General features: G+C 64.8%; 1 protein-coding gene across 2 annotated transcripts; it reads right to left on the reverse strand.

Moving 5' to 3' along the window:
• Positions 1-2,349: 2,349 nt before the first annotated feature.
• Positions 2,350-16,823, reverse strand: ARHGAP8 (Rho GTPase activating protein 8). Of its 2 annotated transcripts, XM_036420255.1 has the most exons (12): positions 16,743-16,823; positions 16,000-16,143; positions 13,862-13,949; positions 13,297-13,428; positions 13,044-13,130; positions 11,274-11,372; positions 8,472-8,582; positions 5,078-5,151; positions 4,232-4,309; positions 3,596-3,724; positions 3,292-3,395; positions 2,350-2,729 (listed from the first exon to the last, which is right to left on the reverse strand). In XM_036420255.1, the coding sequence occupies exons 1-12, from the start codon at positions 16,777-16,779 to the stop codon at positions 2,409-2,411; spliced, it is 1,404 nt and encodes a 467-aa protein (XP_036276148.1). In that variant the 5' UTR covers positions 16,780-16,823; the 3' UTR covers positions 2,350-2,408. The 2 variants fall into 2 exon arrangements, with proteins under 2 accessions (XP_036276148.1, XP_036276150.1); XM_036420257.1 differs by lacking the exon at positions 13,297-13,428.
• Between the last annotated feature and the right edge of the window lie 6,076 nt (positions 16,824-22,899).

Below are 22,899 nucleotides of genomic sequence, written 5' to 3' on the forward strand. Positions count from 1 at the left end.
TTGGGGCCAGAACGGATGTTGCCAGTAGCAACCTGCAGGCCAGGCATGGGGAGGCGCTGGCCACACTGGACCGTCACCACCCGTCCCACAGGCACACAAGGTCCCACAGCCAGGGAGCTGCCAGACTGGGAGCCTGCCCCCTGCACGGGGCTCCCTGCCCGGCCAGGCTGGGAGGAGCCCCCTGTGCCTCAGCTGTGGCCAGAGCAGGGGTCCAATGGGAATTGACTGTCCGCGGGAGGCCTGGGTCTGAGGGACACACGGGGGAGAAGGGGCACAGAGCTGCACAGCCCACCCAGCAGGGGCTGCGACAGCCACGGTGGGCCCTGGTCACACAGGGTGACGGCTTGGCTTCTGCCTGAGTGTGGGGAGGCGGAGGCCCTGGGTCCACACCTCGGCTGGCCTCTGCATGCCTGAGCCGCCTCCTCCCACCCCCTACCCCCCAGCCTCTGGCGTCTGCCCGAGCTGCCTCCAGCCTGGTCCTCTGCTGCGGACTCCACTGCCTTCATCCTGGGTCAGAGCTCTGGCCGCGGGGCTGCCCCTGCCCAGGCCCAGGGGCCCCCACCTGGCCCGGCAAAGCGGGGTGAAGGGTGCACTGAGTGAAGACTGCCCGTGCTCCCGCGGTGTGTGCTCCTGCGGTGTGGTGGGGAGCCCGGCCCACCCACTCCCACCGAGAGGGCCACCCCCAGCCCCTGACCAGGACGGGGTCTCCCTCCAAAGGCCCATCCTCCCTGCCCCCTCCTCCCTGCGGCAGCTCTGCCATCAAAGGGACCCAGAGAGCATGGACATCTGCCTCCCGCAGCTCTGCTTACCCAGCCAGCCCGGGGTCCTGTGCCCGCCCAGGGTCCTGTGCCCGCCCAGCCAGCCCGGGGTCCTGGCCTGCTCAGGGTCCTGTGCACCGCCCAGCCAGCCTGGGGTCCTGTCCCGCCCAGCCAGCCTTGGGGTCCTTTGCCCGGGTGCAGACAGCCCGGGGTCCTGTGCCCGCCCAGCCAGCCCGGGGTCCTGTGCCCGGGTGCAGACAGCCCGGGGTCCTGTGCCCGCCCGCTCAGGGTCCTGTGCCCGGGTGCAGACGGCCCGGGGTCCTGTGCCCGGGTGCAGACGGCCCGGGGTCCTGTGCCCGGGTGCAGACGGCCCGGGGTCCTGTGCCCGGGTGCAGGCAGCCCGGGGTCCTGTGCCCGCCCAGCCAGCCCGGGGTCCTGTGCCCGGGTGCAGGCAGCCCGGGGGGGGGCAGTGCCCCTCCAGCGCCCTCCCAGCCCCCTCTGACCCAGGCCAGAGAGAGCAGGGCCGGTCCTGGCTCCCTGGCCTTGCGGATGGAAGCCCCGGGGGTGGAGGGTGCAGGCTGTCCAACGGTCACCCTCTCTGTGGCCTGTTTACATGACCGAGGTGATGGGGACTCCACTTCCCAGAGGGCTGTGCGGCTGGGACACTGGTGTGTGTGTGTGTGTGTGTGTGTGTGTAGGGGGTGTGTGTGTGTAGGGGGTGGCCATGACTAGGCCCCACAGACTGCACAGCTCAAACCACAGACATGTATTCTCCAGGAGGCGGGAGGCTGAGGTCCAGGTGCCTGAGGCCGCTTCTGGGGTGCGCTGAGCTGGCTGAGTACAAGACGCCCTGCTGGGGGCCGGCGCTGGGGCCCGCGGCTCCTCCAGGGCCGAGGCGGGGACTGGGGCTTTCCTGGGCTCAGACTGAGACCCCCTTGGGAACCCCACTGAGGCCTGCCCTGGGCTCCCTGTGCCGATGGTCAGAGCTGCCAGGGTGCGTTTGAAAAAAAGAATAAAGAGCCCTGGCAGGTGTGGTTCAGTGGATAGAGCATCGACCGGTTGGCAGGAGGGTCCTGAGTTCAATTCCCGGTCAAGGGCACGTACCTCGGTGGCAGGCTCCTCCCTGGCCTGGGCCCTGGTGAGGGCGCGTGCGGCAGGCAGCCCCTCGATGCCTCTCTTACCGATGTTTCTCCAGCAGCTGCCACAGAGCCGCGTCCTTGCAATGGGCTGGCCAGGCCCCCAGTTTACCACCCCATTCTCCCTCCTACCCCCCGGCCACCTTTGCCAAGTAACTCTGCAGGCCCGCTCACTGCCATCCCGGCCTAGGCCGCGAGACCGGCGTGGGCCCACGGTGTGCGAGCATGGGCGGCAGCAGCCAGAGCGAGGCGGCCTTGGCCTCTGCTCCATGGGCACAGCGCCGCCCAGCTGGCTACCCGGCGTTACTGCAGCTGCCACTGACAGATACAGGCCTCCCCCCATCGAGGCCCCCCTCAGACGGCCCCGGAGTTAGGACTCCCCCAGACCCACCCCCGCATCCCCGCCCACGGCTCGGGAACGTGGCCAGCGCCCAGGGACCAGGGCCAGGCACTGCCACCGGGAGGGCATTTACTGTGAGTTTACAGGACACACGTGTGCATGGACGGGCACACGTCAGCGGGACACTTCCAGCACCAGCGGCGTCCCCGGGCGGCTGCTGGGGGCCGGAGGCCTGGTGGGCGCAGTGCGGCCTCCGGCGATGGGGCCGCCCGGCTGGCCCGGCTCCCCCTCTCCGGCCGGGCCGGCCGGCGCCCCGCAGGCGTCCCGGGCGCTGAAGACCTTGCCGTGGTGCTCGATCAGCAGCTCGGTGAACAGGTTCAGGGGCACCAGGGCGCCCAGCGAGGCCGCCCCCTGCGACGGCCAGATGAGGTTGAGGCCGAAGATGCAGGCCAGGTTGGAGCTGCTCATCTTGTTGAAGAGGCTCTCCCGGGACACCTGCGGGCAGACCGGGGGCGAGGGGGGGCGTGGGTCCCGTGCGGGGGACGGCCTGGCGCTGCCACCTCCCTGCTCCGCGCCTCAGTTTCCCCATCTGCAAGCGGAAGGGCTTGGCCTTGATGCAGAGGGACCCGCCTCCGGCTCTGACCTGCTACAGTCTCCTCTGGGACCCCTCAGCCTTCCCGACTCCTCTTCTACCCCGAGGTGGGGCCTCTGGCACAGAGGGCATGGCGGGCCCCTGGCTTCACCCAGCCAGACAGACGGCCTGGGACACAGCCCACCCTCCAGGCTCCCTCCCCCGCCCCCTCCGATCAGGAGGCGGTGTGGGAGCAGAGGTCCCAGGAAGGAAGGCCCAGGGCAGTGACCAGGGCAGCGTGCAGGAGTGGCAGGGTGGCCCTGGCTATGGCACACAGGGCTGCCCAATGGAGTCCCTGCCTGCCGGGCCTTGGAGGAAGCCCTCTGGGGCCAGGGGTGGCGTCCCAAGGCCGAGGTGGGCGGCCCCGGACCTGGCCGGCGGCGCTGGCGTGGAGGCCGGGCCTCGCCGGCAGCCCTGCCTGCTCACCTGGTGCAGGAAGCCCATGAGGTAGTCGAGCACCGCGCGGTTGTGGTCGGGCAGACCCTGCAGGATCTGGCGGCAGCGGGTCACCCGCAGGCTGCTCTCCACACCTGCCATGGCACGGGGCCTCCTGAGTGCCCGAGGGGAGGGCCAGGGGCAGGGCACAGTGCCCCGCCGATGGCCCGAGCTTCTACCCCAGCCCCCTCCCTTCTCCAGTGCCTGGCTGCTGCCTCCCAGAGACCCTCGGACACGGGCCCGGCTGAGGCTGGCAGAGCCCCGGAGGGATGGCTGGCACCGGGGCGGCACCTACTGGTGATGCTGAGGGCCTGCTCGTAGGCGGGGACGGTGAGCAGCGGCTGCGGCAGCTCCTGCAGGAAGGCCTTCAGGACGGCGGCGGCGATGTGGGCGTCCCCGTAGGCATCGAAGTCCACGGGCTTCCCTGCACACGGGGCAGTCTGAGCCTGGCCTGGGCGGGGGCCCCGCGTCTGGTCTGCTGAGGCCAAGAGGCTCTAACCCCCGAGGGGAGAGCCTGATGCTGGGCCACATGTCTGGGGGCGGCTCTGTCCTCTGGAATGGGGGTGCTGTCACCCCGCCTCTGCCTCTGCCTCTGCCTCTGAGGGCGCCTGGCCGGGGCTGGGGCGTTATCTGCTGGTGGCCTGGTCCGCAGGGGATGGGGCTGCTGAGCGGGGCCGGCCACAGCACCCCACACCGGCCCCGTGGCTCACAGAGTGAATGCGTGGCCGTGGAAATGATGGGGTGCACGTAATGGAGGGGACCCCCGTAAGTGAGCTCAGCGCTTCCCCAATGTCGGGCGGCAGCCGAGGGAGCCTCCGCAGACCCGTCCCTGCCCGCAAACCACCCGGGCTGTCTGGGGGCTGGGGGACAGCACGTGGCTGTGGGTTTCGGGGGGTGGGGGCCAGGGCCGGGGTCCCGGAAGCCGCCTCACCTTGGTTGTAGAGCCGCTGGATCTCGCGGACGGTCTGGACGCTGGCCGACCTCCGGAACAGGCCCTCGGTGCGGAGCCCTGTGTGCGGCCAGCCTGCTGCTCCCCCGGCCCGCTCACCGGGCCCACCCCCTGCTGGTGCCACCGCCTGGGGCTGCCGGGACCCTCGCAGACTGGCCCCCCACCTACTGCCGCCTCCACTCACTCCTCTCAGCCCAGCTTCGCCAGTCCCTCCCCCGTCCCCACCGTGTGACCGGGGAGGAGGCGGGGGAGGAGATGGGGAGGAGAGGGGGGAGGACACGGGGAGGAGAGGGGGGAGGACACGGGGAGGAGAGGGGGGAGGACACGGGGAGGAGACGGGGAGGAGACGAAGAGGAGAGGGGGGAGGAGACGGGGAGGAGACGGGAGTACACCGGGGAGGAGACGGGGAGGGGACGGGGAGGAGAGGGGGGAGGAGACGGGGAGGGGACGGGGAGGAGACGGGGAGGGGACCGGGGAGGAGACGAGGAGGGGACGGGGAGGAGTTGGGGAGGAGACGGGGGGAGGAGAGGGGGGAGGAGACGGGGAGGAGACGGGGAGGAGACGGGGAGGAGACGAGGAGGAGACGGGGAGGAGAGGGGGGAGGAGATGGGGAGGAGAGGGGGAGGAGACGGGGAGGAGACGGGGAGGAGACGGGGAGGAGAGGGGGGAGGACACGGGGAGGACACGGGGAGGACACGGGGAGGACACCGGGAAGGGCCGGGCATTGAGGTCAGACGGGCTGGTGGGTGCGGCTCCAGGGCGCAGGGCCGGGCAGGCCTCCTGGGTGGTGCGGACAGCCCTCCCGCCCCCGGCGGGGCCGCCCCGCACCTTTCTCCCGCAGGTACGTCACCGTGGACCTCAGCACCAGGGGGATGAGCTCTCCATGGTTCTTGTCTCTGAGGCTGAGGAGAGAGGACAGCACAGTGTCACGTGGGCTGGACGGGTGATCGCGAGGGGGCCTCATCCCGCCAGCAGGAGAGGCGGGCGGAGGAGCCGCCGAGAGATACAGCCTCGGCCTCGGGGGGCCGGATGAGCGGCAGGAAAATAAAGCTGAGCGCCGGAGAGGCACAGGACACGGGAGGCCTGGGTGGCGCAGGCTGCACCTGGGGCAACTTCTGAGCTGGGTTTTGCGGGATGAGGAGGAGCCTCAGAGGACAAAGGAGGGAAGCACAGAGGGAAGCCGGGGAGCGGAGGCGCGACCCAAGGGCAGGAGCAGGGACCGGGTGGACGCCGACCGTCAAACAGTTTCTGGGAAGAAACCGCATGTGGCCTCGAGGGCTGTTCGCTCTCAGCCTCTGGTTGTGCCGACCAGACACCCATTCACATGGAGAAACTTCAACACATTATGTACAGCACGCACAGAAGGCCTCCAGACACACACACACTCAGACATAGATACACACACATACACACACACAGACACACACACACACACACAGAAAAATGGACACAGACACACACACGGACACACACACGGACAAAGACACAGACACAGACATGGACACACTCACACAGACACATATACACCCAGACCCAGATCTGGACACAGACACAGACATGGAACACACACACACACACACACACACAGACTCAGATCCGGACACGGACACAGACATGAACATACACACAGACACAGGCACACACAAACACAGACACACACAGACCCAGATCCGGACACGGATGCGCTACTAAGCCCACAGGCTTCATCCAGGGCCTCATTTCCCAGAGGACAGAGCAGACTCTGAGAGGCTGGCTGTTCCATCCGGAGCCACACAGCCTAGGGGCCAAGTCAAACCAGACCCAGGCCCTGTCCCTGAGCAGCCCAGGCCTGTGCTCCGAGGTGGTGCAGTGGGGGTGCTGGGAGGGGACTCCCCTCTGCTCAGCTGCCCTCTTTGGGAGGCAAATGGGCAAAGAGAAACAGGTTTGTGTCATCAGCAAGACCAGTCCCCAGACGCTAATGGGGGTTGGGGAGGGCGCTTCTGGCAGCTAAGGCCGAGCCAGAGCCTGAGGAGCCTCCCCCGCAGCCTCCCCAGAGGGCGCTGTACGCTCTGCACAGCCCCCTGGGGCAGGGACCAAAGACCAGTGTCCCCTCTGCCCTCGAGAAGTGGGTCCCGCTGGGCGAGGCCCCAGGAGCCACGCAGGCCCCTCACCGGTGCACAGAGCACCCCGAATCATCGATCAGCTGCCTCTTGCACACTCCCTACTGGGGATGTGCCCTCAACCAAGGTTCATGCCCCTGACCAGAATCGAACCTGGGTCCCTTCAGTCCGCACTGAGCCAAATGGTTTCGGCTCTTTTTTTTTTTTTAATATATTTTATTGATTTTTTATAGAGAGAAAGAGAGAAGAATAGAAAGCTAGAAATATCGATGAGAGAGAAACATTGATTCTTGCACACCTACTGGGGATGTGCCTGTAACCAAGGTACATGCCCTCGACCAGAATCGAACCCGGGACCTTTCAGTCCACAGACCAACGCTCTACCGCTGAGCCAAACCAGTTTCGGCTTTTTTTTTTTTTTTAATCCTCACCCAAGGATATGCTTTTAAAAAAAATTTATTTGAGAGAGAGAGAGAAACATCGATGTGAGAGAAACATCAATTGGTTGCCTCATGTGCACCCCGAGTGGGGATGGAACCCACAACCTGTGTGTGTGTCCTGACTGGGAACTGAACCCACGGCCCTTCAGTGCACGGGATGATGCTCCAACCAACGGAGCCACACGGGCCAGGGCTGGCCAAGGGGAGAAAAACAGTCTTTTCAGCAAGTGGCTCTCGTTGGTGTGGAGTCATCAGGGAAGGCTTCCTGGAGGAGGGGACACTGGAGGAGGGAGAGGAGCGGGTGAAGTGCTGGGCAGCAGGAACTGGCTCACATAGTCTGACACCCTGTGGTTAAGCCCCCGTGACCCTGGAGGGTGAGGGGGCGGGGTTCAATGACAGTTACAGAGAAAGAAAGCTAGAAAGTGCCGGAGCTGGGCTGTGGCCTCCCTCCCCCTCCCCCAGAGGCCCCTCTCTTCCCAGTGGCCCCCACGGCCCTACTGACCACACACGTGCATTCCCGGGCTCCCCGTCCGGGCACAGTGAGCCCGCCCCGTGACACCCGAGCTCGGTGACGGCTCTGGGTGACGGCTCCCGCCGTGTGCTGTGGGACCCAGCTCAGCATGTCAGCACTGGTGAATAGGATTTGGTTATGAATTTTAAGGGCGTTTATTCACTCACAGTCCAAGCAAATTAACTATTTGGTGCTTTAGTTAATGTGTTTATTGCCAGGCCGAAACCGGTTTGGCTCAGTGGATAGAGTGTCGGCTTGCAGACTGAAGGGTCCCGGGTTCGATTCCGGTCAAGGGCACGTACCTTGGTTGCGGGCACATCCCCAGTAGGGGGTGTGCAGGAGGCAGCTGACTGATGTCTCTCTCTCATCGATGTTTCTAACTCTCTATCCCTCTCTCTTCTTCTCTGTAAAAAAATCAATAAAATATATATTAAAAAATGTGTTTATTGCCGTTTTATCCCAGTGTTCGCAATGGAGCGGCATGAAATGTTAACGTGAAGAGCCAACCACACGGATTCCCTCTCCGAGTGGCCGGCACGGGGTACCAGGAGCGGGTTTCCAGTGACCTGGCCCCGCTGCAGGGTGGGGGATGTCCGGCTGGCGGGCCCTTCGAGGCCCAGAAGTCATGTGGTCGGGCCCGGCGAGGCACAGGGGTGCGTTAACTAAGTGTCTGACCAAGGACTGCGGGCCAGTGTGTCAGTGGATTACTCTGTGTGGCCTGCAAACGATGTTCTCACTATCCGATGGCCCCTGGCAGAAAAAGGTTCCCCACCCTTACCCTGGCTGGTGTGGTCAGTGGATAGAGCATCAGCCTGTGGACTGAAGGGTCCCGGGTTCGATTCTGGTCAAGGGCACAGGCCCAGGTTGTGGGCTCAATCCCCAGTGTGTGGGGAGGGGGTGCAGGAGGCAGCTGATCCATGATTCTCTCTCATCACGGATGTTTCTCTCTCCCTCTCTTCCTTTCTGAAATCAATAAAAATATATTTTTAAAAAACACACCAGACCATAAACCAGAAAACATCTGCAGCACATATGCCTCAAATAAGACCACGTGTGGACACACAACATAGCACACACAGGGGCACCCAGGTCCGCACACTCAGGGGTGTCCAGGGCCCCGCACAGGGGGGCGTCCCAGGCCCGCGGAGGAAGAGGGCAGGCCCCGCACTCACTACTGCAGGCTGACGCCGAACTGCTGGGTGGGCAGCGGGGGCCGCGGAGGCGGTGTCCTGGCGGGATTGAGCGGCCGGCCCTCCTGCAGGCTCCGGAGCTTCTCGTCGTACCTGCGGGCAGAGGCCGCTCTCACCCGGCACAGCTCTGGGCCGCGCACGCACACCCCACACACATCTCCACACACAGCCATACCCCCACGCACACCCCACACTCATCTCCACACACAGCCATACCCCCACGCACACCCCACACACATCTCCAACCCCCCATACCCCCACGCACACCCCACACTCATCTCCACACCCAGCCATACCCCCACGCACACCCCACACTCATCTCCACACCCAGCCATACCCCCACGCACACCCCACACTCATCTCCACACACAGCCATACCCCCACGCACACCCCACACTCATCTCCACCCCCCCATACCCCCACGCACACCCCACACTCATCTCCACACACACCCCCATACCCCCACGCACACCCCACACACATCTCCACACACAGCCACACCCCACACACATCTCCACACACAGCCATACCCCCACGCACACCCCACACACATCTCCACACACAGCCATACCCCCACGCACACCCCACACACATCTCCACCCCCCCATACCCCCCACGCACACCCCACACTCATCTCCACTCACACCCATACCCCCACGCACACCCCACACTCATCTCCACCCCCCCATACCCCCACGCACACCCCACACACATCTCCACACACAGCCATACCCCCACGCACACCCCACACACATCTCCACCCCCCCATACCCCCACGCACACACCACACTCATCTCCACACACAGCCATACCCCCACGCACACCCCACACTCATCTCCACCCCCCCATACCCCCACGCACACACCACACTCATCTCCACACACAGCCATACCCCCACGCACACCCCACACTCATCTCCACACACAGCCATACCCCCACGCACACCCCACACTCATCTCCACACACAGCCATACCCCCACGCACACCCCACACACATCTCCACACACAGCCATACCCCCACGCACACCCCACACACATCTCCACCCCCCCATACCCCCACGCACACCCCACACTCATCTCCACACACAGCCATACCCCCACGCACACCCCACACTCATCTCCACACACAGCCATACCCCCACGCACACCCCACACACATCTCCACACCCCCCCATACCCCCACGCACACCCCACACTCATCTCCACCCCCCCATACCCCCACGCACACCCCACACACATCTCCACACACAGCCATACCCCCACGCACACCCCACACACATCTCCACACACACCCCCCATACCCCCACGCACACACCACACTCATCTCCACACACAGCCATACCCCCACGCACACCCCACACTCATCTCCACCCCCCCATACCCCCACGCACACACCACACACATCTCCACACACAGCCATACCCCCACGCACACCCCACACACATCTCCACTCACACCCATACCCCCACGCACAGCCCACACTCATCTCCACCCCCCCCATACCCCCACGCACACCCCACACACATCTCCACACACAGCCATACCCCCACGCACACCCCACACACATCTCCACACACAGCCATACCCCCACGCACACCCCACACACATCTCCACCCCCCCCATACCCCACTGCACACCCCACACACATCTCCACACACACCCATACCCCCATGCACACCCCACACACATCTCCACACACACCCATACCCCCACGCACACCCCACACACATCTCCACACACACCCATACCCCCACGCACACCCCACACACATCTCCACACACACCCATACCCCCACGCACACTCCACACACCCCTCCATACCCCCACGCACACACCACACACATCTCCACACACAGCCATACCCCCACGCACACCCCACACTCATCTCCACACACACCCATACCCCCACGCACACACCACACTCATCTCCAACCCCCATACCCCCACGCACACACCACACTCATCTCCACACACACCCATACCCCCACGCACACCCCACACACATCTCCACACACACCCATACCCCCACGCACACCCCACACACATCTCCACACACCCATCCATACCCCCACGCACACCCCACACACATCTCCACACACACCCCCATACTCCCACGCACACCCCACACACATCTCCACCCCCCCATACTCCCACGCACACACCCACACACATCTCCACACACCTCCCCCATACCCCCACGCACACCCCACACACATCTCCACACACACCCCCCATACCCCCACGCACACACCCTCACACACACCCACAGCCCCATGCACACACCCTCACACATGCCCCCACCCTCACGCATACCCCCACACACATGCCCCCCACTCCCACGCACACCCCACACACATCTCCACACACACACCCCATGCCCCCACGAACACATCCCCACACACACACCCACACACATGCCCCCCACCCCCACGCACACACCCACACCCACAACCCGCCCACACCCACCGCCCCGCCCCAAACTGCCCCGCCCACACCCAATGCCCCGCCCACGCCCACTGCCCCGCCCACGCCCACTGCCTTCCTCGGTGCCAGAGCCAGAGCGCGCCCGCAGCCAGCGGCCCGGGTGAGGGGGAGACCGTCTGCAGCGGAGGCAGGAGCGCTCCGGCCGCCCGCCCGCGGCCTCTCCCTGCGCCCCGCCAGCCGGCCGGTCCTCGCCGGACACAGAGGGGCCGCCCGGTCCTCGCCGGACACAGAGGGGCCGCCCGGTCCTCGCCGGACAGAGGGGCCGCCCGGGACCGGATCGCTCGGGACGGGGGTGACTCACTGCACGACCTCGGGGGGCACGGCCAGCGGGCCGCACTGCAGGTGCTCCCGGAGCGCGCTCAGCGAGGAGAAGTAGGCGACCTTCTTCCCGAACTTGTGGCTGGACGTGCAGGAGAATCAATGGAGAGAAATATGTTCAAAAACAAGAACAAAGCAAATCCTCACCAAGTGTGAGTTTTTATCGCCTTCAGAGAGGAGGGGGGGAGAAGCACCGCCGTGAGCTGGTGAGCGCCTGCCGCCCTGTGTGCCCGCGGCACCGAGCCCGCCCCCTGCCCGGACCGACCGGAACGGCCGTCAGCTCCTGCCTCCTGGGCTGGCACTCAGCCACGGCCACGCCAGCCAGGCGGGCTGCAGGTGCGCAGCTCCCTGAAGCACGGCCGCCTCACACGGCCGCCTCACACGGCCGCCTCACACGGGACCGCCTCACACGGGACCGCCTCACACGGGACCGCCTCACACGGCCCGCCTCACACGGCCCGCCTCACACGGCCCGCCTCACACGGCCCGCCTCACACGGACCGCCTCACACGGACCGCCTCACACGGCCGCCTCACACGGCCGCCTCACACGGCCCGCCTTCCATGGACCCGCCTCACACGGACCGCCTCACACGGACCCGCCTCACACGGCCGCCTCACACGGCCCGCCTTACATGGACCCGCCTCACACGGACCGCCTCACACGGCCCGCCTCACACGGCCCGCCTCACACGGCCCGCCTCACACGGGCCCGCCTCACACGGCCCGCCTCACACGGACCGCCTCACACGGACCGCCTCACACGGCCCGCCTCACACGGGACCGCCTCACACGGCCCGCCTCACACGGACCGCCTTCCATGGACCGCCTCACACGGACCGCCTCACACGGCCCGCCTCACACGGACCGCCTTCCATGGACCGCCTCACACGGACCGCCTCACACGGCCCGCCTCACACGGCCCGCCTCACACGGCCCGCCTCACACGGGACCGCCTCACACGGCCCGCCTCACACAAACCTGCCTCACACAAACCCGCCTCACACGGGACCGCCTCACACGGCCCGCCTCACACGGCCCGCCTCACACGGCCGCCTCACACGGCCCGCCTCACACGGCCCGCCTCACACAAACCCGCCTCACACGGGACCGCCTCACACGGCCCGCCTCACACGGCCCGCCTCACACAAACCCGCCTCACACAAACCCGCCTCACACGGGACCGCCTCACACGGCCCGCCTCACACGGCCCGCCTCACACGGCCCGCCTCACACGGCCCGCCTCACACGGACCCGCCCTACACGGGCCCGCCTCACGCGGACCGCCTCACGCGGACCGCCTCCCACGGACCCGCCTCACACGGACCCGCCTCACACGGGCCGCCTCACACGGACCGCCTTCCACGGGACCGCCTTACATGGAACTACCTTACATGGGACCTGTGTTTACCTGCCATGACACCGTCTCCACAGTCAAGGTGGCGAGCACATCACCGCCTCCCAGGCTTCCTGGTGTCCCGTGTGTGTGCGTGTATGTGTGTGTGGGGGTGCTGGGGGAGGGATGGGGGTGGCACAGGGTTTCTCGGTCACCTCACAGCACAGGACGCTGGAAGTTGCTTCTCAGAGCACGCTCAGAAGGCAGCAGTTCGAAGAGTGATCTGGGATCACTGATGGTGCATGTGTACATGTGTGTGGGGGCACATGTGTGTACATGTGAGCACGTGTGTGTGTGTGTGTGTGTGTGCTCCTCACCGGTGAGAAGAGGGTTGCTGGGACCGCGGTGCGGGGCCTACCTGATGAGGGGCTTGAAGACGGTCCACAGGACTCGGACGAAGCTGGTGGGGTGCACGATGTAGAGGGCCTGCAGGTTCTTCTTGTGCCTGAGGGGGGCGCGCTCAGCCGCGTCACCCAGACTCAGAGGGCCCCCCCCCCCCGGAAACCGGGACCGCCCCGGCCCCCGCAGGGCACACCGGCTCTGAGAGGAGGTGCCCCCCCCACCCCGCACGGCTGTGAGCCCCGTGCCGCCCGCCCCCGCCCCGCACGCACTTCCTGTCCAGCTCCCGGTAGGCGCCCTGCAGCCAGCGCAGCGACGGCCGGTTCTGGCGGCTGAGCCCGAAGTGGAAGTACACGACGGCGTAGGCGCCCTCCACCTGCTGGTCCAGCGTGTGCTTCAGGTACCTGCGGGCACGGCCCGTCACCACGCACCCACAGCCCGCCCGCCCCATGGCGGCCCCATCCCCGCCCCACCTGCCCCATGGCGGCCCCACCAGCCCATCCCGCCCCACCCGCTGGCAGCCCCATCCCCATCCCCGCCCCATGGCAGCCCCACCCCGCCCCATGGTGGCCCCACCCTGCCCCTACGGCAGGAGGTGGGCAGGGGAGGGGAGCACCAGGCACCCACTGCGGGTGCGTCCCCGGAGGGCGGTGAAATCGGAGTTAGCGTGACAGCGACACTGAGATGGCCCCCAGGCCCTGCCACCCTCTCCCGAGGAGGTCCTCACCCCGAAGGAAGCCAGACTCACCACCATGACGCCACCTGCCATCCGCACCGAGAGCTCAGCCCTAGCTCAGCGCGGGGGGCGCCAGAGAGGGATGGGCTCGGGGGACTTACTCCAGCAGGCGCCTGTGGTTGAGCTCGTGCGAGGGGGGCATCCGGCAGCAGCTGAAGGTGACGATGCGTCTCCCCAGGCGGTCCAACCCTGCAGGACACCCCGCTGAGCGCCGAGGCCCCCAGCTGCCTCTTGGGACCACGGCCTTCACACACACACACACACACACACACACACACACCAGCCTTCTCACACACACAGAAACACACACACACACACCAGCCTTCTCACACACACAGAAACACACACACACACACACTGGCCTTCACACATACACAAAGAAACACACACACACACACCAGCTTTCACATACACACAGAAACACACACACACACCAGCCTTCACACACACAGAAACACACACACACACACACACACACACACACACACACTCACCGGGTGCCCCTGACTGCCCGCCCCAGCTCTGAGGGCAGACGCCCGGCACTCAGAGGAGGCAGTGCCCATGGAGCAAGCCTCCACCAAGGGCACAGCAGGCTTCCCACAATGCTGGTGCCCGCCCTGCCCTGGCTTCCGGTTTTCGGTGGGGAGCGGGGCTCGCAGCCTATCAGTGCCCATCAGACCTCCTGCCAGAGGGGCCTGTGCCGGCCGCTGAGGGGCTGCTGGTCGGCTGGGCCGGAGCGCGCAGGGTGTGAGACCAGGGCAGAGCGGCAGGGAAGGGTCAGAACAACGAGCCCCACCTGGGAAATCGGTGCCCAGTTCCGCCAGCCACAGGGCAGGAAGGCACTGCCGGCTGTGAGCCCCGCCGCCCTGCCGTCACACAGGAGAGCGCAGCATGTGCAAAGGCCCTGAGGCAGCGACACGGAGAGGGCCGGAGCCCAGCGCCACACCGGGCCCACCTCCTTCCCCCAGCAGCATCCTGCTGGCACAGCGACGGTGCCGACACCATCCGTCCGTGTGAGCGAGCGCCCGGCCCGCCCTCTGGCAGCACCAGCCCGCGTGTCAGACACAGGCCGCGAGATGAGGTGACACGCCGGAAACGAAAGCTATCAATAACGGGCCACCCCGGAGGCAGCGGTCAATCCACTCCGTCCTCCTCCCTCGCTGCTTGCCGGGCGGCTCACGAGAGCCCGTGTGCGATAAAGAAGCGATTCCGCGCTCCTCACGCCCGGAGGGAAGGCCGATGGCCTGCAGAGCGAGGCGGCAGCAGCCCGGCGGGGCCTGCACACTGAGCCGGCGCACAGCGGGTGCACAGGGCCACGGGGCTCAGGTCCTCGGCCACGGCCGCTGACCTCGCTGCGGAAGCCACAGGGATTCCGACCACCTGTGTTTGGTCTGTGCCCTGATCTGGGTGGAGCGGTGACCGGGCATCCGGCCAGACCAGGACCCGTGTGGACCTTCCTTCCTTAAAAAAAACCCTCCCCGGGGATGTGCCTTTGATCGGTCTTAGAGAGAGTGGGAGGGAGAGGGAGGGAAACACGGACGTGAGAAACGCCGACTGGCTGCCTCCTGCGTGCACCCCAGCGCCCCAGCTGGGGATGGTGGAGAGCGGGTTTTCAGCCCGATGGTGGACCGATTGGTCGCTATGATGGCACTGACCACCAGGGGGCAGACGCTCAATGCAGGAGCTGCCGATGGGACATCCACCCGAAGGCTCCCAGACTGAGGGTGCAGGCTGGGCTGAGGGACCCCTCCTCCCCAGTGCACGGAATCTGTATTAGTAAAAACGTATTTTAACAAAAAAGAGTGTTGTCCTGATGCACAAAAGTTGCAGGTTCAATCCCCAGTCAGGGCACATGTTCAATCCCCAGTCATCGCCTAATGAATGCAAAAACACTTGGAACAACAAATCAATGTTTCTCTTCCTCTCTCTAAAATAAAATTTTTTTAAAAAGCAGAAACAATAAGACACCATCTTAGGAGTTAAAATTCTACAAAGCTCCCCTTCAGTACCGGCAGTCAGTGCACTGTCCCCGTGGCAGTCTGGCTCTGGCTGTGGGCTCGATGTTCGGTGCCGGACAGGGGCACCGGGAGGAAAACTGGGGCACCCCTGGGGGGGAGTGACGTGTGGCTGCCCGAGGCGGAGCCCTGGGCGGGTCCCACTGTCCCCGGGCCCCCCCCACCCCCAGCACCCTCCGGAAGGCAGGCGCGCAGTCATGTTCTGGGCCTCCCAGCGGGCTCACCTCCCACCTGCAGGATGCCGTGTCTGGCCACGTCGTAAAAGGGGTGGCTCAGGCTCAGGGCAGGGTCCTGGTCGGCCGCTGCCACCGCCGAGGGTCTCCGCACTGCGCCCAGCGCCGCCGCCTCCTCCTCGTCTCTCTGCAGCTCTGCGGTGGACAGCGAGGAGCAGAGGTCAGCTGTGTGCTCCAGGGAGGAGCACGAGGGGCCTCCGGGCGCCTTTTTATAGGACGGTCACCATGCTTCTGCCATGCGCCCACTGCACGCCCACCTCTGCCATGCACCCTCTATGCGCCCACCTCTGCTGTGCACCCACTATGCGCCCACCCACTAGGTGCCCACCTCTGCCGTGCACCCACCTCTGCCGTGCACCCACCGCGCGCCCACCTCTGCTGTGCACCCTCTATGCACCCACCTCTGCTGTGCACCCACCGCGCGCCCGCCTCTGCTGTGCACCCACTATGTGCCCACCGCGCGCCCACCTCTGCTGTACACCCACTATGCGCCTGCTAAGTGCAGCAACATGGGAGGAGAAAATGGACCCGAGGGCTGGATGTTGGCCCTCACAGTGACAGAGGCGGACACTGAGGCTCAGAGAAGGGGAATGACTCCCCAAGGTCACACTGTAATGGCACCAGCCTGTGGACCGAACCCCATCTCCCAGCTCCAAATCCTGCCTTGGCCCCGAACCCAACAATGCGGGACTTCCCGTGGGAAGAGGGGCGAGCCCGGAGGCAGGGCCGCGCACCTATCTCGGCCAGCTCCTCCAGGTCCAGCCTCGCCATGCCTGGGGGGCAGGGGGGGCACACGGCCGCGATGCCTCCTCTGGGACCTGCCGGAGAAGCAAAGGGAGAGGGTGCACCTCACACACGGCTCCTGCAGGGGGCGCCCTCCCTCCAGCCGCCCCGGGCCCAGAGAGCAGGGCCCCGGTCGCCCAGGACACCATTAACCTCTCCCCCGCCCCCAGAGATACGCACTCCCTCCTGTGCCCATTGCCCGGAGCAGGTAACTGAGGCCGGCAGAGGTCAGTCAGCGCTGCTCACGGCGGCACAGCCAGGAACCCTAACCGACAGCCAGGCTGACCCTGTGCCCGGGGCACTGCCTTAACGCCTGAGAAAATCTAAACAAATCTCTGTTTGTGTCCAAATCATGAAATATTTGTGTCTCTGAAAAGGAGCGAAGTTCTGACACACGCCAGGTCACGGATGAGCCTGGAACTCGTCACACTACGTGGAAGCAGCCGGCCCCGGACGGCCACAGCGTGGCTGATTCCTCTGATACAAAGGCAGCCGAGGCGGGCTGCAGGGCGGGGGAGGAGGACGGGGAGGAGGAGGAGGGGAGGGGGGGTGAGGGCACAGCTCTTCCGAAGGCGAGGACGCCGTCCTAGCGCTGACCGGTGCCGGCCGCGCTGCCTGTGAACACGCCAGCACCAGGAGCCACCCCTTTCCCGGCGGACTGTGTGGCCTGTGAGGTGCACCTCAATAGTGGTTTTAAAAAATCAACAAAACGGGTGAAAACAGCATGTAAGCATGGTCCAGTATTTTAAGAGGAAAAAAAAAAAGTTTAGCCAAAACCGGTTTGGCTCAGTGGCTAGAGTAGGGGTGTCGAACTCAATCAGAGAAGGGGCCAAAATCTAAAATCCAGCCTAAATCGCGGGCCGAATGGTTTACTGAACAGTCATAAACTGTCATTGTGATGGAAATGCAGCAGAGTGCAGTGATGACAGCGCGGTACGGGCCACATTGCAAGGCCTGGCGGGACGGATTTGGCCCGCGGGCCTTGTGTTTGACACATGCGTGCTAGAGCGTCGGCCTGCGGACTGAAAGGTCCCGGGTTCGATTCCGGGCAAGGGTATGTACCTTGGTTGCGGCCACATCCCCAGTAGGGGGTGTGCAAGAGGCAGCTGATCGATGACTCTCTCTCATCGATGTTTCTAACTCTCTATCTCTCTCTTCCTCTCTGTGAAAAATCAATAAAATATATTAAAAAAAAAAGAAGTTTCTAACTCTCTATCTCTCTCCCTTCCTCTCTGTAAAAAATCAATAAAATATATTAAAAAAAAGCCAGATGCCGTCACGACTGAAACAACCAATGGATGACTGAGCAGCATGCTGCATGAGGTGACCAGTCCGACGGGGGGGTTAGTGAAGGACAACCAAATGACTGAGCAGCAGGAGGGGGTGACCAGTCTGGGATCAGGCCTAAAACGGCAGTCAGACATCCCCTGAGGGGTCTCGGGGATCCCCCCTTGCACAAATTTCGTGCACCGGGCCTCTAGCTTGATGACATATATTAAAAACCTTGCCTCCTTAAACACACACACACACACACACACACCAAAACCCCTGTTAGCTTAGTGCCTCTTCAGCTCCATTTCACAGATCAGAAAACCGAGGCAGAGAAGGGAGTCGCCTGCCCAGATCCCCGACCTGTTAGGGGAAGGCTTCCAGGTGGATGCTCTGGCCCAGGACGAGGGTGTGCAGACAGGGGAGGAGAGCCAGCTGGCTGGGGCTGGTGCACACAGGATCAGCTTGCTCCCTGGCCCGATGCGGGCACAGAGCACCGGGCAGGGGCCCCAGCCCTGCCCCCAGGCCCCGCCCGGCCCCACCGCCCACCTTCTGCCCGGAAGGAACGCACCGGCTTCCAGCCAGCCTTCCCCTCGCTGTGGCCGATCGCGGGAGGGCCCTGCGTGACCCCAGGCCTGGGGGCCCGTCCTCACCCCTGGCCGGGAGCCACTCCACTGAGTGAAAGTGAGAACAGAAACCCGATCGCCACACGGCTCCGGGCAGCAGGCAGGGCGGCTGGAGGAGCCGGGCGCTCTCCTCCGGCTGTGGGCACGCACCAGCCTGGCAGCCAGAGGCAGGGGCCGGCCTGGTGCTGCCCTGGGAGCTGGAGGACAGTCCTGTGGGGGGCCTGCTGCCACCATCACTCCTCTTGCACCTCACAGCAGGCAGGGGCTCCCCAAAGTCTGACGACAGGAGACCACCCCCACTCCCTGCCCCACCCAGGTCCTAGGGTCCCGGGTGCCTTCTGTGTCCCGCCCGTGGCTGAGCCCGTCCCCGGCCACACAAAGGCTGGAGAGCCATGGTCTGCGGCACCAGGCGCCCCCTGAAAATGCAGGGGACCCAGGGAACACTCCAGAACATGTGTGTGAAAGCCTGGCCGGAGGCCATGCCCGCCGGGCGGACACCTGAGACAGTCCCCGGCCTCGGCCCAGGCCTCTGCCCGGGGGGACTGGCCTCCCGGGCACCGATGCCCAGGGCACACGGACCCCTGGGACTGGGAGGCATTTCTGTCCCGCCTCACCCTCCGCCTGAGTCCCTGCCTGGGCGCCTGCCCGCTGGCCGCCCGGAGGAGCCGCCCGGGACGGGGACTGGGGCTCCGAGGAGGAGCCATCGGTCTGGGACGCGGCTCTGGCGAAGATACTGGCCACGTGGGTGCCTTGCAGCCAAGACTCTGACCCCCCCCCCCATGTTCTGTTTCCACTGCACAGCACACGGCTTGTGGCTGTAAACCCATGTGCACGTTCCATACACAACCGCACAGCCATTACCACACGCCGCTGCTGCAAATTAGCACCCGCTCACCTGGGGCAAACGAGCACCAGCCCTCATCAGAGGGTGGTCGAGGAGGGCATCCGCACGGCTGCTCTGGTCTGGAGCGGGTAGTGCTCCCACCATCCAGCTAACCCCGTATTTCCAGGGGCCCCCGAGGCCCCAGAGAAAGGCCGAAGCAGGGTCACCGAGGCAGGCAACGCACAGCCAGGTGGGAGGGGCGGGGGTGCCTGCTCCAGGCAGAAAGGGGGTCCCCCCAGGTGGGAACCAGGGGCTCCCAGGAGAGTAACTGTCACCCCGTCTCAGCTGTCGAAGACGGACTGATACAGACCCACCGCCCACTCTTCCGCACAAACACCGCGGGGGCCTGACACCGGCGAAAAGGCGGTGGGTGCCAGGCAGGGGCCAGCACCCCGGGCATCGGGGCAGGGCGCTGGGTGAGACGCCCGAGGCCGCGGCAGCCGGGTCCAAGCAAGCGGCGATGCTCTGTGACCTTGTCAGAGGCCTGCCCCCAGCCCCAGGGGCCCTGGGCGCTCAGGGAGGGCGCGGGGACTGCTGGGCCACCCACCCCTCCCGTGGTTCACAGGCACCAACGTGAACACCCCGGGGCCCCTCCGGGTGTGCACTCACCTGCAGGCCCTGCTGCCGGCGCCGGCCCAGCCACCGCCAGAGCCACCCGACTCCCCGAGAGTCACCTATCTCCTCTTCGGCGAGCCGATCAGCATCAGCTCTCCCCTGGCCGCGGGGAGGAGCGCGCTCAGGCCCGTGAGGCAGCAGGGAAGGTCCCGGCGCTTCTGGGACAGAAGGCCTGTGTCAGAGAGGCCCGGGAGCCGTCTGCGGTGCATGAAGGTGGAGCCTGGAGAGGCTGCAGGTAACTCACCGCCCCTGGAGGACCGGAGGCCCACAGAAAGGACTCTCTGCTCCCCATGCCCCCTGCTCCCATGTTCTCCACTCCCCGTGCTCTCTGCTCCCCGTGCCCCCTGCTCCCGTGTTCTCCACTCCCCGTGCTCTCTGCTCCCCGTGCTCTCTGCTCCCCGTGCTCTCTGCTCCCCGTGCCCCCTGCTCCCGTGTTCTCCAGTTCTCCACTCCCCGGTGCTCTCTGCTCCCCGTGCTCTCTCCTCCCCGTGCTCTCTGCTCCAGCCACCCAGGCCTCTGGTGCTCCTCCAACACACCAGGCTGTCCTGCCTCAGGGCCTTTGCACGTGCCGCCCCTCTCCCTGGGACACGGGGCTTCTGGCTTCTGCAGGCGGGAAGTGATCCATGCTGCTTTCTATTCTCCTTGGCTCAAGTGCAATTCACTTATTCAGTCCGATTCAGACCCACTGCTCACTGGCCTCCTGGGAAATCGGTGTGGGAGCCACGGCTAAGATACCTCCTCTCCGCCTTCAGATGCTCTTCCGGAAGATCAGGTCACAGGTCAGCCGGGTCAAATGCTTTCCCTCAACGTGGCCAGAGAGAAAAGGGCCCCAGGTGCCGGGGGGAGGTTAGGCCTCTCTGTACCTCCCAGACCAGGTCCCATCTCCTCTGCGCCCCCCGCCCCTGCCCCCGGGGAGGCCCCTCTGTCTCTCGGCAGCCAGCCCCATGCTGACCTGTGAGCGAGATGGGGGGGTAGGGGACGGGGGGGAGGAGGTTCTGGGGTGAGCGGTGGGGGTGAGAGGCAGGTGGGGGCTGTCCTGGGGTGACAATGTGCCGGCCCCTGCCCGCCAGTGTCTCCTCGGCGGGTCTTAAGGGGACACCTCCCCAGAAGGTTCCGGGCTCCTGACCTGCCAAACCAGTTCCTTCTAGTGGACAGTCACCAACTGAAAATGAGCTCCTGGCTGCCCGGCTCTGGCCGAGGTCACGGGAGAGAGAACCGCTTGGCCCTGAGCCGGGGCAGGAACAGGTCCCCGCAAGTTCACTCTGCACACATTCCGGAAGCTCTGCTCCCGCCGGCAGGGGAGGGGCTGATACCAATACAAACACACACACATAGGTGCCAGGCCCTGTGCTGGCACCGAGCGTGAGTGAATGGCCCGATTCTCCCATCGCCCTGTGAGGAGGTATCGATGCCCGCTGCAGCAGCTCAGAGGTGGAGCATTGACCTATGAACCAAAAGGTCACAGTTTGATTCCCAGTCAGGGCACATGCCTGGTTGCAGGCTGGATCCCCAGTGGGGGGTGTGCAGGAGGCAGCTGGTCAATGACTCTCACATTATGGATGTTTCTATCTCCCTCTCCCTCTCCTTTCCTCCCTTAATGCATATACACTGAGTGGCCAGATATGATGATCTCTGAATACATAATAATCTGGCCACTCAATGTGTGTGTGTGTGTGTGTGTGTGTGTGTGTGTGTGTTGGAGGCCGAGTGCATGCATTCCTGCATGGGTGGGCTCTGGCCAGCCTGGCCAGGGGGAGGGGACATGGGTGGTTGGCCGGCCTGCCTGCCTGCTGTTGAACTCCTGGTCGAGGGGACAATTTGCATATTAGCCTTTTTTATATAGGATATACACTGAGTGGCCTGATTATTATGCATTCAGAGATCATAATAATCTGGCCACTCAGTGTATATACTAGAGGCCTGGTGCACGAAATTCGTGCACAGGTGTGTGTGTGGGTCCCTCAGCCCAGCCTGCACCCTCTCCAATCTGGGACCCCTCGGGACGGCTGGCTCCTAATCACTCACCTGCCTGCCGGCCTGATCCCCTAACTGCTCTCCTCTGACAGTCTGATCGCCTCTAACTGCCTCTGCCTCAGCCCTGCCACCATGGCTGTCAGGAAGGTCGTCCAGAAGATGTTCAGTCTAATTAGCATATCACTCTTTTATTGTACAGGTTATTAGTAGAGATTAAGACTGTCCATATTTTACAGGTAGGGAAATCAAGGCACAGAAGGGCTAGCAACACAAGGTCACAGAGCCAGCTGTAAACCACTCACGTGGGCGTTATTCCCTGTGAGCTGCAGGGCAGCCTGCCGCTCATGATGCCAAGCGAGAGGGGAGTACACGGGCGAGAAGGGACTTGGGGAGATTCCTCGGCTGGTCCCCTGCCTTCCAGCGGCCCAGACACCTGGGCGGGGCCCAGACCGGCTGCCAGAGTCCAGGAGCCACACAGGAAGGTCTCTGGGGCCGGACTGGGGCCGGTGTGCCACTGGCAGAGCCCCACACAGGAGCATCTTTGAGGCTGTCCCCACCCCCAGTGCCGGGCCTGGGCACCTGTGACACATCTTCCTGGGGCTCGGAGAGTGCCCACCGGGGAGAGGCAGAGCCCACGGGGAAGGTGCGGGCGCTGCGGCCACACAGCGGCCCTGGGGCCTCGGACAGTCACGGAGGCCTCCCTGCCTCAGTCTCCCCACCTGTGAAAGGGGACAGTAACTG

This window comes from Pipistrellus kuhlii, unplaced genomic scaffold (genome assembly GCF_014108245.1).
Source record: "Pipistrellus kuhlii isolate mPipKuh1 unplaced genomic scaffold, mPipKuh1.p scaffold_m20_p_64, whole genome shotgun sequence".
Classification (NCBI taxonomy): domain Eukaryota; kingdom Metazoa; phylum Chordata; class Mammalia; order Chiroptera; family Vespertilionidae; genus Pipistrellus; species Pipistrellus kuhlii.